Consider the following 13,897-nt stretch of genomic DNA (forward strand, 5'->3'; position numbering starts at 1 on the left):
ACTCGCTCATCTTTTCTTCATCCATCCATCCCTTCGAGTTAGCTTTTATGATGACGCCGGCTGGAAAGGTCTCTTTTGGATGGGTGGAAGTTAGCATGGCAAGCTAGAACCACAGTGAAGGATGACTCCTCATTCCCTGTGGTGCGAATATTCACCGTACGTGCTCCCGTTCCACAGTGCAGTTCACAGGAATATCAGTTGCTGTGAAATACGGTAGTAATCCGTGTGCGGATGGAGAGATTGCGTCTTTTTATGATCCGGATCCTTGTCGCGTAGTAGGAGCCATTTTGTGGTCTTTACAGATGTAAACAGGAAATGAAACGTACGGTGATATCCGCGCGTTTTTTCTTCTTCTTCCGGGGGCGGGTGAAGCGCTTCCTGTTCTATGGGGGCGGGTGCTTTCCTTGGCGGTTGCTTGCGTAGAAGAAGAAGCGCTTCCTGTTCTACCGGGAAAAAAGATGGCGGCTGTTTACCGAAGTTGCGAGACCGAAACTTTATGAAAATGAATCGTAATAAAGCGCACCGGGTTATTAGGCGCACTGTCAGCTTTTGAGAAAAATTGTGGTTTTTAGGTGCGCCTTATAGTGCGGAAAATACGGTAATAAAAAAATTAAATCTGATAAATCTTTGGATAAAAAGCAGAGCCTGGCGACGCATGCACAATTATCATAACTCTCTCGCTCTCTCTGTCTCTGCCCCTCCCTCACGAATGCTTCTGCGTGCACAATTTGTTTTGTTTTTAACCTTCTTAACCTTGAACGTACATTGAAAATACATGCAACCCAAACTCAAAATGCCGGACATTTGAGGCATTTAAGAAACTCCGCCCTGACAGCTCCTTCAAAAGAGGACATGTCCGGTGAAAAGAGGACTGCTAGCATGCCGTGTGTTGTGCCTCGGTGTGCATTGTTTACACAACGTGCGTTACGCTTCTTAATATGTCCGTGTGGAAACTCGTTCGGTACACCTCCAAACCAAACCGGAACCCCCGTACCGAAACGGTTCAATACAAATACACGTACCGTTACACCCCTAATAATGTGTTAATTCCACGTCTGCATATATCGGTATCGGTTGATATCTGAATCGGTAATTAAGAGTTGGACAATATCGGGATATCGGCAAAAAAGCCATTATCGGAAATCTCTTATATAAAATGCAAAGGTGCCAAATCGTAACCAAAAGCTAGGTTCCATCCGCAGTCCGCGGCAGGTTGATGACCTAAGATCAGGGCAGATCAGGAACAAAGCGACCGTAGTAGTTAGAGTGCATAAGGCAGATGGAGAAGTGCTAAATTGTTGCATATATAAATTGTACTGAAGGAAGAAAAAACACCTTTCCCTTGGCCTAGTGAGTAAAATTGGACCAAAAAAGCTAACATTAGTGTATCTACGCATGAAATATTGCACAAAATATGAATACATAACTTTGCGTGGGTTCCCTCCGTGTACTTCGGCTTCCTCCCACCTCCAAAGACATGCACCTGGGGATAGGTTGATTGGCAACACTAAATTGGCCCTAGTGTGTGAATGTGAGTGTGAATGTTGTCTGTCTGTCTGTGTTGTCCCTGCGATGAGGTGGCGACTTGTCCAGGGTGTACCCCGCCTTCCGCCCGAATGCAGCTGAGATAGGCTCCAGCCACCCTCCGGGACCCCGTAAGGGATAAGCGGTAAAAATGGATGGAGGGATGGAACTTCTAGAATGGAAATGGAAATCTATAGAAATGTATTAATTTTTCATGCACTTTCATGCACATCTGCGGTCCTCTCCAAGGTTTCTCAATACGCCCAATTGGTTGAGTTTTTGTCTTGCCCTGATGTGGGATCTGAGCCGAGGATGTCGTTGTGGCTTGTGCAGCCTTTTGTGATTAAGGCAGTGGTTCTTAACCTTGTTGGAGGTACCGAACCCCACCAGTTTCATATGCGCATTCACCGAACCCTTCAGTGAATAGTTTTTTTTTAAATTTTTTTATTTTTTTTACTGATGCACAAAATGAACCGTGCATGAACATCACCTTGTTCAAAGAACAAAACCAACACAGTGCATAAACTCACAACAAATTACACACCTGCAAAGCAGTCTGACTTCTGCTGTTGCCGTATCCGTAATACGCCGATAGGGAGAAGTTTTTATTTACACGATGAGTCGGGTGTGTCTTGACCTCCGCGGCGGAGGCTCCACCGGACCCCTGAGGCCGACTCACCGAACCCCTAGGGTTCGATCGAACCCAGGTTAAGAACCACTGGATTAAAGGCTATATAAGGAAACTTTGATGATTGATTGGAAAAAACAACAACAATTTTCATAAATTAATTTTTGAAATTATGAATTGCGATTCAGATGTTAATCGATTCTTTCCGTGCACCTCTTGTATGCATGTACCTCTGTCGACTATGTTCTTCCTGAGTATGTTTTTAGGGCTTTAGTCTGGGCGGGGGGTGTCCATACAAACGGGTTCCGCTGTATCATTCTTGTCATGAAACTGACGGTCGTGGTCAAAAGTTTATATGAACTTGTAAAGAACATAATGTCATGACTTGTCTTGAGTTTCCAATAATTTCTACAACTCTAATTTTTTTGTGATAGAATGATTGGAGCACATACTTGTTGGTCACAAAAAACATTCATGAAGTTTGGTTCTTTTATGAATTTATTATGGGTCTACTGAAAATGTGACCAAATCTGCTGGGTCAAAAGTATACATACAGCAATGTTAATATTTGGTTACATGTCCCTGGGCAAGTTTCACTGCAATAAGGGGCTTTTGGTAGCCATACACAAGCTTCTGGTGGAATTTTTGACCACTCCTCTTGACAAAATTGGTGCAGTTCAGCTAAATTTGTTGGTTTTCTGACATGGACTTGTTTCTTCAGCATTGTCCACACATTTAAGTCAGGACTTTGGGAAGGCCATTCTAAAACCTTAATTCTAGCCTGATTTAGCCATTCCTTTACCACTTTTGACGTGTTTGGGGTCATTGTCCTGTTGGAACACCCAACTGCGCTCAAGACCCAACCTCCGGGCTGATGATTTTAAGTTGTCCTGAAGAATTTGGAGGTAATCCTCCTTTTTCATTGCCCCATTTACTCTTTGTAAAGCATCAGTTCCATTGGCAGCAAAACAGGCCCAGAGCATAATACTACCACCACCATGCTTGACGTTAGGTTTGGTGTTCCTGGGAATAAAGACCTCACCTTTTCTCCTCCAAACATATTGCTGGGTATTGTGGCCAAACAGCTAAATTTTTGTTTCATCTGACCACATAGCTTTCCTCCAGAAGGTCTTATCTTTGTCCATGTGACGTCAGATGAAACAAAAATGTATACTTTGTATGTATACTTTTGACATACTTGCCAACCTTGAGACCTCCGATTTCGGGAGGTGGGGGGGCGGGGGCGTGGTTAAGAGGGGAGGAGTATATTTACAGCTAGAATTCACTAAGTCAAGTATTTCATATATATATATATATATATATATATATATATATATATATATATATATATATATATATATATATATATATGTATGTATATATATATATGTATATATATATATATATATATATATGTATATATATATATACATATATGTGTGTATATATATATGTGTATGTATATATATATATATATATATATATGTGTATGTATATATATATATATATATATATGTGTATATATATATATATATATATATGTGTATATATATATATATACATGTGTGTGTGTATATATATATGTGTATGTATATATATATATATATATGTGTATATATATATATATATATGTATATATATATATATATATATGTATATATATACATATATGTGTGTATATATATATGTGTATATATATATATATATATATACAGTATATATATACATATATATATATATATATATATATATATGTATATATGTGATACTTGACTTTCAGTGAATTCTAGCTATATATGTATGTATATATATATATATATATATATATATATATATATATATATATATATATTTATAGCTAGAATTCACTGAAAGTCAAGTATTTCTTATATATATATATATATATATATATATATATGAAATACTTGACTTTCAGTGTTCATTTATTTACACATATACACACACACATAACACTCATCTACTCATTGTTGAGTTAAGGGTTGAATTGTCCATCCTTGTTCTATTCTCTGTCACTATTTTTCGAACCATGCTGAACACCCTCTCTGATGATGCATTGCTGTGTGGCACGCACAAAAGTGCTGCCATCAAATGCACTAGATGGCAGTATTGTCCTGTTTAAGAGTGTCACAACATTGCTGTTTACGGCAGACAAACTGCTTTACGGTAGACAAAAACGTGACTGCTGTTGTGTGTTGTTGCCGCGCTGGGAGGACGTTAATGAAACTGCCCAACAATAAACCCACATAAGAAACCAAGAACTCGCCCTCCATCATTCTACTGTTATAACGTGATTGGGCAGGTACGCAGTTTATATGCGGACCTGAGTCCGCCAGAATTTCGGGAGAAAAATTTGTCCCGGGAGGTTTTCGGGAGAGGCTCTGAATTTCGGGAGTCTCCCGGAAAATCCGGGAGGGTTGGCAAGTATGACTTTTGACCCAGCAGATTTGGTCACATTTTCAGTAGACCCATAATAAATTCATAAAAGAACCAAACTTCATGAATGTTTTTTTGTGACCAACAAGTATTTGCTCCAATCACTCTCACAAAAATATAAGAGTTGTAGAAATTATTAGAAACTCAAGACAGCCATGACATTATGGTCTTTACAAGTGTATGTAAACCTTTGACTACGACTGTAAGTGTCTAAATACACAAGTAACACCTCAATCTCTCCTTCCTTTCTCAGGTATGCGCGCTTAAGCTTGCATCCGCTCTGTGGACACTGAAAGGAACATCAGGCGCAGCGAATGGACACAAAGGAAGCAAACTGGAAGTGTGACCAAGTACGAATGAGCTTGAGGTGGATGAAGTCAGCCCAAGCCTGTCAGTGTTAGGACCGGTTCAGGTCTACCATCGAGTGGGAGGAGGAGAAAGTGGTCTCCGCCTGACTTTACTTGAGACCTCAGTCTGTTTGATGAAGATCCAAAGTGCTTTCAAATGACCGTTACCGGTTCACAACGGTTCCCCTCAGGGCAACTTCTATCTTTCCTTTTTTTTTTTTTTGGTTATTTGTATGAAATCTTTCTTACGAGTCTTAGAACTTAGAGAATTGAAGAGTGGCAATGGTTGGAAGTTCAGTCGATGCATCTTGACGTCAGCTTTAGAACTGGAACTCCACATGTCGACGTTGTTATTCAGGAACGCGAGCGAGCGCTTGCTACAGAAGGTACTGGAGACGCCCATGCAGATTCTTGTCGTCAAGTGTGCTTGACCTTTAAAAATGTTTTTGGCTTGGTGGCTCCTGTGGCGACAGGTATGCTAACTTGAACAGTCAAGGTGTCCGTCCAAAGGTATGAACAAACCTGGGTAATGCTTGAAAAACATGTAACTCTTTAATATTGTTGTTTTCAAAATGTTTTTATACGGTTTTTCTATCTTTTTTTCATTTTTGATATTGTCATTTTGTTACATTTTTATAAATCACTGCTGTCTTAGTTCCCCACTGCCTGCTTTAATCTGTGGAACAAGCACAGTTTGAAAATGGTACAATTTGAATGCAAGTGCAACTTATTCCCTTTTTAAAAGATTTCGGTACACTCGTTCGTATTTTTGTTGTTCGGTTAAAAAAAAAGAAGGGATATCTGTGTCACATTAATTTGTGTTTAAAAAAAAGTTTGTTGACTTAAGTTGTTGTAAACCACACAATCACATCAATGTGAATCCAATGTCTTTATTGCGTTCTACACAGCTGCCATCTTTTCTATTTAAAGTGTATATCCACAGTACCATTTGTGCCAACTCATCTCAAGTTATTTTTGAACAATGCTTTTTGTACTTTTTATACTTTTTTGTAATGATAGTTTTTGTGGCTAGTTTTCATTAAAAAAAAGATGAAAAAAAAAAAGCAGGTGTCTGATTGGCTTCAGTGTGGTTTCATTTGTCAACACGTGTGTGTGCGTGTGTGTATATATATATATGTGTGTGTGTGTTTATATATGTATATATGTATACATACATATATGTATATAAACATATACATGTGTGTGTATATATACACATGTATGTGTATATACACTATATATATATATATATATATATATATATACACACACACACATATATGTGTGTATATATATATATATATATATATATATATATATATATATATATAATGTGTGTATTTATACATATATGTGTGTGTATTTATACATATATATGTGTATATATATACATATACATAAGGGAATAAGCGGTAGAAAATGGATGGATGGATGGATGGATATATATATATATATATATGTATGTGTATATATATACATATATATATATGTGTATATATATATACACATATATATATATATATATATACATATATATAAATGTGTGTATATATATATATATACATATATATGTGTGTATATATATATATACATGGGCTTCACGGTGGAAGAGGGGTTAGTGCATCTGCCTCACAATACGAAGGTCCTGAGTAGTCTTGGGTTCAATCCCGGGCTCGGGATCTTTCTGTGTGGAGTTTGCATGTTCTCCCCGTGACTGCGTGGGTTCCCTCCGGGTACTCCGGCTTCCTCCCACTTCCAAAGACATGCACCTGGGGATAAGTTGATTGGCAACACTAAATTGGCCCTAGTGTGTGGATGTGAGTGTGAATGTTGTCTGTCTATCTGTGTTGGCCCTGCGATGAGGTGGCGACTTGTCCAGGGTGTACCCCGCCTTCCGCCCGATTGTAGCTGAGATAGGCTCCAGCGCCCCCCGCGACCCCAAAGGGAATAAGCGGTAGAAAATGGATCGATGGATATATATACATATATATATATATATATACATATACATATATATATGTGTGTATATATATATATATATGTGTGTGTACATATATATGTGTGTGTGTATATATATACATATATATATATATATATATATATGTATGTATGTATGTATGTATGTATGCCGTGAACCGTTAAAAAAATCAACTACGAGCCGCTAATGGCCCCTGGGCTGCACTTTGGACATCTTTGCATTAGTGGCTTTTACCTAATGCAAATATAAACACACACTACAGTATTTTGTGAGAGCTGCTCCTACATACTGTGTATACAAGTTTACACTAGGCACTGCCTTCTAGAAATTAACACAGTAGTTTCTGTAGCATGTCAACCCTTTCTATCAACTGGTAATCTCTTAACACCCCAGGGAACTTCAACACACCGGAAGTGGACGTCTGGTTTAGTTTCAACTCCATATTACAGATTTGTTATGTTATAATTTCCCTTTGTCCTAAAGAACATAAAGGAAGAACAAACGGCAATCAGCGCAACGATGCACACAGCAAACATGGTGTAGAGGCCAGTCTCAGCGTCGCCGGTGGAAAGAGTCATGCCGAGGAAGTCCACGGAGTTGACAGAGGGAAGAGACGTGCTGGGAACACTTGTCCCTGCGAAGAAGACACAAAAGCACACGTACCGTTATTACGCCAAGAAAATAACATTTACCATTGAACACACTTTCTTGTTATGTTATGTGTATAAACAGGGGCGTCACGCCAAATTCTGGGGCAAACGCAAGACTCCAAGAAGCCCGCTTATCATATGGTCCACTTATTATTACATGGATTTGGTGGAAACCAGCTTCTTTAAACACACAAATTGGCATCTTGTCCTAGTGCAGACCTAGGCAAAATATTAAGATTTTCAATACGGCCTGTTGGACGTTCTACATCATTTTTTTAGACCTTTAACGTCAAACTATTATGATGTGCAGTGCTGTTTTGAAATGACCGTAAGTCTTGAACTATAGAAAGTATTTCAATGGTTGAAATCTGCGCTTTTGAGTGTTGTATGAGTTATTACGGTAATCTACCTCACAGCAGCTCAGACCAGGAACAAAGCAGAGTGGGCGGGGCTTGTTTTCAGAGCCCGAAACGCTTGTGTCGGGAACAGATGCGGAAGCAAATTTCTACAACAAATTTCTGCATAAAAGTGATAATATATCATATTGTAGGTGTTTGTTACATTTGTGTTGTGTTTTGTTTGATCGTGAAAGATACACAACTATCGAGGAGCTGGTCTGAGAAGTAAAAGAGGAGCGACGTTTGTTATGCCTCTTACTGACATCTTGTGGCGATACGAAGATACTACGCAGTTCAGTTCATGAGACAATTGAGAAGTAGACCATTTGTGTTAGCTCTTACAAGCCTTGGAAAAGATAAGTCTGTAAGTAAACTGTTTAACTTGTTTATGTAACTCAATATTAAGGTGGAAAGTGGTTCAATTTGATAGTTAGATGTTTATTGAAAAACGATTTTTGTGCATTTGTTTCAATGGATGTTTTGAGGACTTAAAATGGCTGCCAGTCGTATATTTCCACCATCGAAATACAAACCCCGTTTCCATATGAGTTGGGAAATTGTGTTGGATGTAAATGTAAACGGAATACAATGATTTGCAAATCCTACCCATATTCAATTGAATGCACTACAAAGACAAGATATTTGATGTTCAAACTCATAAACTTTTTTTTTTTTGCAAATAATAATTAACTTAGAATTTCATGGCTGCAACACGTGCCAAAGTAGTTGGGAAAGTGCATGTTCACCACTGTGTTACATGGCCTTTCCTTTTAACAACACTCAGTAAACGTTTAGGAACTGAGGAGACGCATTTTTTAAGCTTCTCAGGTGGAATTCTTTCCCATTCTTGCTTGATGTACAGCTTAAGTTGTTCAACAGTCCGGGGGTCTCCGTTGTGGTATTTTAGGCTTCATAATATGCCACACTTTTTCAATGGGAGACAGGTCTGGACTACAGGCAGGCCAGTCTAGTACCCGCACTCTTTTACTATGAAGCCACGTTGATGTAATTATAAACAGAATACAATGATTTGCAAATCATTTTCAACCCATATTCAGTTGAATATGCTACAAAGACAACATATTTGATGTTCAAACTGATAAACATTTATTTTTTGCAAATAATCATTAACTTTAGAATTTGATGCCAGCAACATGTGACAAAGAAGTTGGGAAAGGTGGCAATAAATACTGATAAAGTTGAGGAATGCTCATCAAACACTTATTTGGAACATCCCACAGGTGAACAGGAAAATTGGGAACAGGTGGGTGCCATGATTGGGTATAAAAGTAGATTCCATGAAATGCTCAGCCTTTTACAAACAAGGATGGGGCGAGGGTCACCACTTTGTCAACAAATGCGTGAGCAAATTGTTGAACAGTTTAAGAAAAAGCTTTCTCAACCAGCTATTGCAAGGAATTTAGGGATTTCACCATCTACGGTCCGTAATATCATCAAAGGGTTCAGAGAATCTGGAGAAATCACTGCACGTAAGCAGCTAAGCCCGTGACCTTCGATCCCTCAGGCTGTACTGCATCAACAAGCGACATCAGTGTGTAAAGGATATCACCACATGGGCTCAGGAACACTTCAGAAACCCACTGTCAGTAACTACAGTTGGTCGCTACATCTGTAAGTGCAAGTTAAAACTCTCCTATGCAAGGCGAAAACCGTTTATCAACAACACCCAGAAACGCCGTCGGCTTCGCTGGGCCTGAGCTCATCTAAGATGGACTGATACAAAGTGGAAACGTGTTCTGTGGTGTGACGAGTACCGGTACACATTTCAAATTGTTTTTGGAAACTGTGGACGTCGTGTCCTCCGGACCAAAGAGGAAAAGAACCATCCGAATTGTTATAGGCGCAAAGTTGAAAAGCCAGCATCTGTGATGGTATGGGGGTGTATTAGTGCCCAAGACATGGGTAACTTACACATCTGTGAAGGCGCCATTAATGCTGAAAGGTACATACAGGTTTTGGAGCAACATACGTTGCCATCCAAGCAACGTTACCATGGACGCCCCTGCTTATTTCAGCAAGACAATGCCAAGCCACGTGTTATCAACGTGGCTTCATAGTAAAAGAGTGCGGGTACTAGACTGGCTTGCCTGTAGTCCAGATCTGTCTCCCATTGAAAATGTGTGGCACATCATGAAGCCTAAAATACCACAAAGGAGACCCCCGGACTGTTGAACAACTTAAGCTGTACATCAAGCAAGAATGGAAAATAATTCCACCTGATAAGCTTCAAAAATGTGTCTCCTAAGTTCCCAAACGTTTACTGGGTGTTGTTAAAAGAAAAAGCCATGTAACACAGTGGTGAACATGCCCTTTCCCAAATCCTTTGTCACGTGTTGCAGCCATGAAATTCTAAGTTAATTATTATTTGCAAAAAAAAAAAAAGTTTATGAGTTTGAACATCAAATATGTTGTCTTTGTAGTGCTTTCAATTGAATATGGGTTGAAAAGGATTTGCAAATCATTGTATTCCGTTTATATTTGCATCTAACACAATTTCCCAACTCATATGGAAACGGGGTTTGTAGTAGATTGCACAGTACAGTACATATGCCGTACAATTGACCACTAAATGGCAACACCCGAATACGTTTTTCAACTTGTTTAAGTCGGGGTCCACGTTAATCAATTCATGGTAACTGGCACCCAATGTTATTAAAAAGTATTGATTCTGAATCGAGAATGGTATTGAATTGAGAGCCTGTTTTGAATCGTTACCTTCCAGAATCAAATAGAATCATGTGGTGCCCAGAGATTCACAGCCCAAGAAACTATACGTGATTGGTCGATGGAACACTATCAAGAGGTTTTTGTGTCATGACAGAAACGCCCAGGCCGCAGCTCAACCCGCCTCATTTTCTTCCCTCCAAATTCTTTATCGGTAATCTGAGCTATTTTTTTAAGTTATGGAGTTATGGGTGGGATTTTGAAAACCCTAATATTAGTCTGATAATTATCGTGCACCCCTAAATGTTTAGTTGTACATATTTCAGTTGTTGTAATACTTTACTTACCGTATTTTTCGGACTACAAGTCGCAGTTTTTTTCATAGTTTGGCCGGGGGTGCGACTTATACTCAGGAGCGAGTTATGTGTGAAATCATTAACACATTACCGTAAAATATCAAATAATATTATTTAGCTCATTCACGTAAGAGACTAGACGTATAAGATTTCATGGGATTTAGCGATTAGGAGTGACAGATTGTTTGGTAAACGTATAGCATGTTCTATATGTTATAGTTATTTGAATGACTCTTACCATAATACGTTACGTTAACAAACCAGGCACGTTCTCAGTTGGTTATTTATGCCTCATATAACGTACACTTATTCAGCCTGTTGTTCACTATTCTTTATTTAACTGCTCAAAAAAATTAAAGGAACCGTTTTTTATCAGGGTATGGCATGAATTCAATTGCACTTTTCTGATAAGGTTTTGGTCAGGTACGTGGCAGAGGGGATTGTTAATCAGTTTCAGCTGCATTGGTGTTGATGGAATGAACAACAGGTGCACTAGAGGGGCAACAACGAGATGGCCCCCAAAACAGGACTGGTTTTGCAGGTGGAGGCCATTTCAAGTTCCTCCCTCTTGATCTTTTTTAACTGTTTTTCCACAAGTGTTGGCTTTAGCTAGAGTCATTATCACGACTGGGAGCATGAGGCAATTTCTTAACCCTCCTGAAGTTGCGCAGATTGGCCTACTCCTCCAGGATGGCACATCCATGCCTGCTGTTGCAAGATTTGATGTGTCTCACAGTACAATCTCCAGAGCATGGAGGAGATTCCGGGAGACAGGCAGTTACTATAGGAGAGCTGGACATGGCCGTAGACGGTCCTCATCCCATCAGCAAGACCGATATTTGCTGCTTTGTGCAAGGAGGAACAGGTTGAGCACTGCCGGAGCCCTACAGAAAGACCTCCAGCAGGCTACTAGTGCAAATGTCTCTGCCCAAACAGTCAGAAACAGACTTCACGAGGGTGGCCTCAGGGCACGACGTTCTGTAGTGTGCCCTGTGCTCACTGCTCAGAACCGTGGAGCTCGATTGGCATTTGCCATAGAACACCAGAATTGGCAAGTCCGCCACTGGCGCCGTGTGCTTTTCACAGATGAGAGCAGGTTTACCCTGAGCACCTGTGATAGACGTGAAAGGGTCTGGAGAAGCCAAGGAGAGCGCTATGCTGCCTGCAACATCATTCAGCATGACCCGTTCGGTGGTGGGTCAGTGATGGTCTGGGGGAGGCATTTCCATGGAGGGACGAACAGACCTCTACAGGCTAGAGAACGGCAGTCTGACTGCCATTAGGTATCGGGATTAAATCCTTGCACCCATGGTCAGACCATACGCTGGTGCAGTAGGTCCTGGGTTCCTCCTGGTCCACGACAATGCCCGGCCTCATGTGGCAAGAGTATGCAGACAGTATGTGGAGGATGAAGGAATTGACACAATTGAATGGCCCTCACGATCACCTGATCTAAACCCGATAGAACACCTCTGGGACATAATGTTTCGGTCCATCAGACGCCGCCAGGTTGCTCCTCAGACTTTACAGGAGCTCACTGATGCCCTTAGACAGATCTGGGAGGACGTCCCACAAGACACCATCCGTCGTCTCATTAGGAGCATGCCGCGACGTTGTCAAGCATGCATACAAGCACGTGGGGGCCACACAAGATATTGAAAATAATTTTGAGTTGCAGAAATTGAATTTAGGCAAAATGGACGAGCCTGCCACATCATTTTTTCACTTTGATTTTTGGGGTGTCTATATACTGAGCCCTCTGTAGGCTGAAAAGTTTTATTTCCATCAAAAGATGTGGCATCCTTTTGTTCCCGAGACATTAAACTGTCCATATCAGTATAGATATCCCACTTTTTTTTTTCACCATTGAAATCTGATGTGTTTTCAAAGTGTTCCTTTAATTTTTTTTGAGCAGTGTATTTTAAATTGCCTTTCAAATGTCTATTCTTGGTGTTGGGTTTTATCAAATAAATTTCCCCCAAAAATGCGACTTATACTCCAGTGCGACTTATACATGTTTTTTTCCTTCTTTATTATGCATTTTCGACCGGTGCGACTTATACTCCAAAAAATACGGTACCTTAACCTTGAATGTTTTGTCAAATTGGGGTTCTCGCAGGTACCATCGTGTTTGGGTTATCACATCACAATACAAATAATATAATGCAGTGTTTATTCTGCTTCTGTTTACCTTCCACATCTTGGTTTAGACACTCATGCGGCCCAGAAGCAGGGTCCGGGAATCCATTGCAGGTGATGATGGTCGCGTAGGAGACAACGGAGGTCTTGGCCAATCGAGGAAGTTTGGGGTCGGAGCGATTGACGTAGAAAAGGCCAAACCTTTCTGAAAAGCCGGTGGCCCACTCCAGGTTGTCCATCAACGACCAAGCCGTGTAACCTCTAACGTTCACCCCGTCCAACAGGTAAGCTGCGGGAAGAACACCAACTGTTACTTTATCCGAATCGTAGTCGTCATGGTGGCTTTTATTACCTTTCAACACCTGGTTGATGTATTTCTCATAATAGTAGCTCCTGTGGACGTCATTCAGGTCTACAGGCCCACGCTCTGAGATGCCATTCTCAGTGATAATGACAAGTGGATTTCCATATTCCTCCTTAATGAACTTTAATATTCTCCGGAATCCAAACGGGGAGACCTTTAGCCAGGATGACCCTGAATCTAGGTAAGTGCGATCAGCAATCGTTCCTGCGCCTCTGAAAATGTTTATCTTGGAATCAGCTTCAAATTTCTAATGATTTTATTTCTAATTTCCTCATGACTGGTAAAGCTGAAGTTGCTCACCTGTCAGCATCATAATGCTGAAGGTCTCCGTAATCCACCGGGAAGGCCAGGACTGTGGTGTAATGGTTGAAACC

General features: G+C 40.2%; 2 protein-coding genes across 2 annotated transcripts in view; one reads left to right on the plus strand and one right to left on the minus strand.

The window, feature by feature from the left end:
• The window catches only part of gjc4b (gap junction protein gamma 4b), a 31,697-nt gene extending 25,686 nt beyond the window's left edge, over positions 1 to 6,011 (plus strand). Inside the window, exon 3 of the mRNA XM_061926533.2 lies at positions 4,860 to 6,011. Coding sequence (XP_061782517.1) covers positions 4,860 to 4,873 — 14 coding nt within the window. The 3' untranslated portion in view covers positions 4,874 to 6,011. The remainder of the gene's footprint in view (positions 1 to 4,859) is intronic.
• A 1,363-nt stretch (positions 6,012 to 7,374) lies between these two features.
• The window catches only part of LOC133574140 (lactase/phlorizin hydrolase-like), a 25,400-nt gene continuing 18,877 nt past the window's right edge, over positions 7,375 to 13,897 (minus strand). The window contains exons 14-17 of the mRNA XM_061926216.1: positions 13,824 to 13,897; positions 13,512 to 13,735; positions 13,212 to 13,448; positions 7,375 to 7,565 (exon numbers count right to left, since the gene is read on the minus strand). The exon at positions 13,824 to 13,897 is cut by the window's right edge and continues 58 nt beyond it. Of these exons, the coding sequence (XP_061782200.1) occupies positions 7,375 to 7,565; positions 13,212 to 13,448; positions 13,512 to 13,735; positions 13,824 to 13,897 (726 nt within the window). The remainder of the gene's footprint in view (positions 7,566 to 13,211; positions 13,449 to 13,511; positions 13,736 to 13,823) is intronic.

This window comes from Nerophis lumbriciformis, linkage group LG31, assembly GCF_033978685.3.
Source record: "Nerophis lumbriciformis linkage group LG31, RoL_Nlum_v2.1, whole genome shotgun sequence".
NCBI lineage: Eukaryota > Metazoa > Chordata > Actinopteri > Syngnathiformes > Syngnathidae > Nerophis > Nerophis lumbriciformis.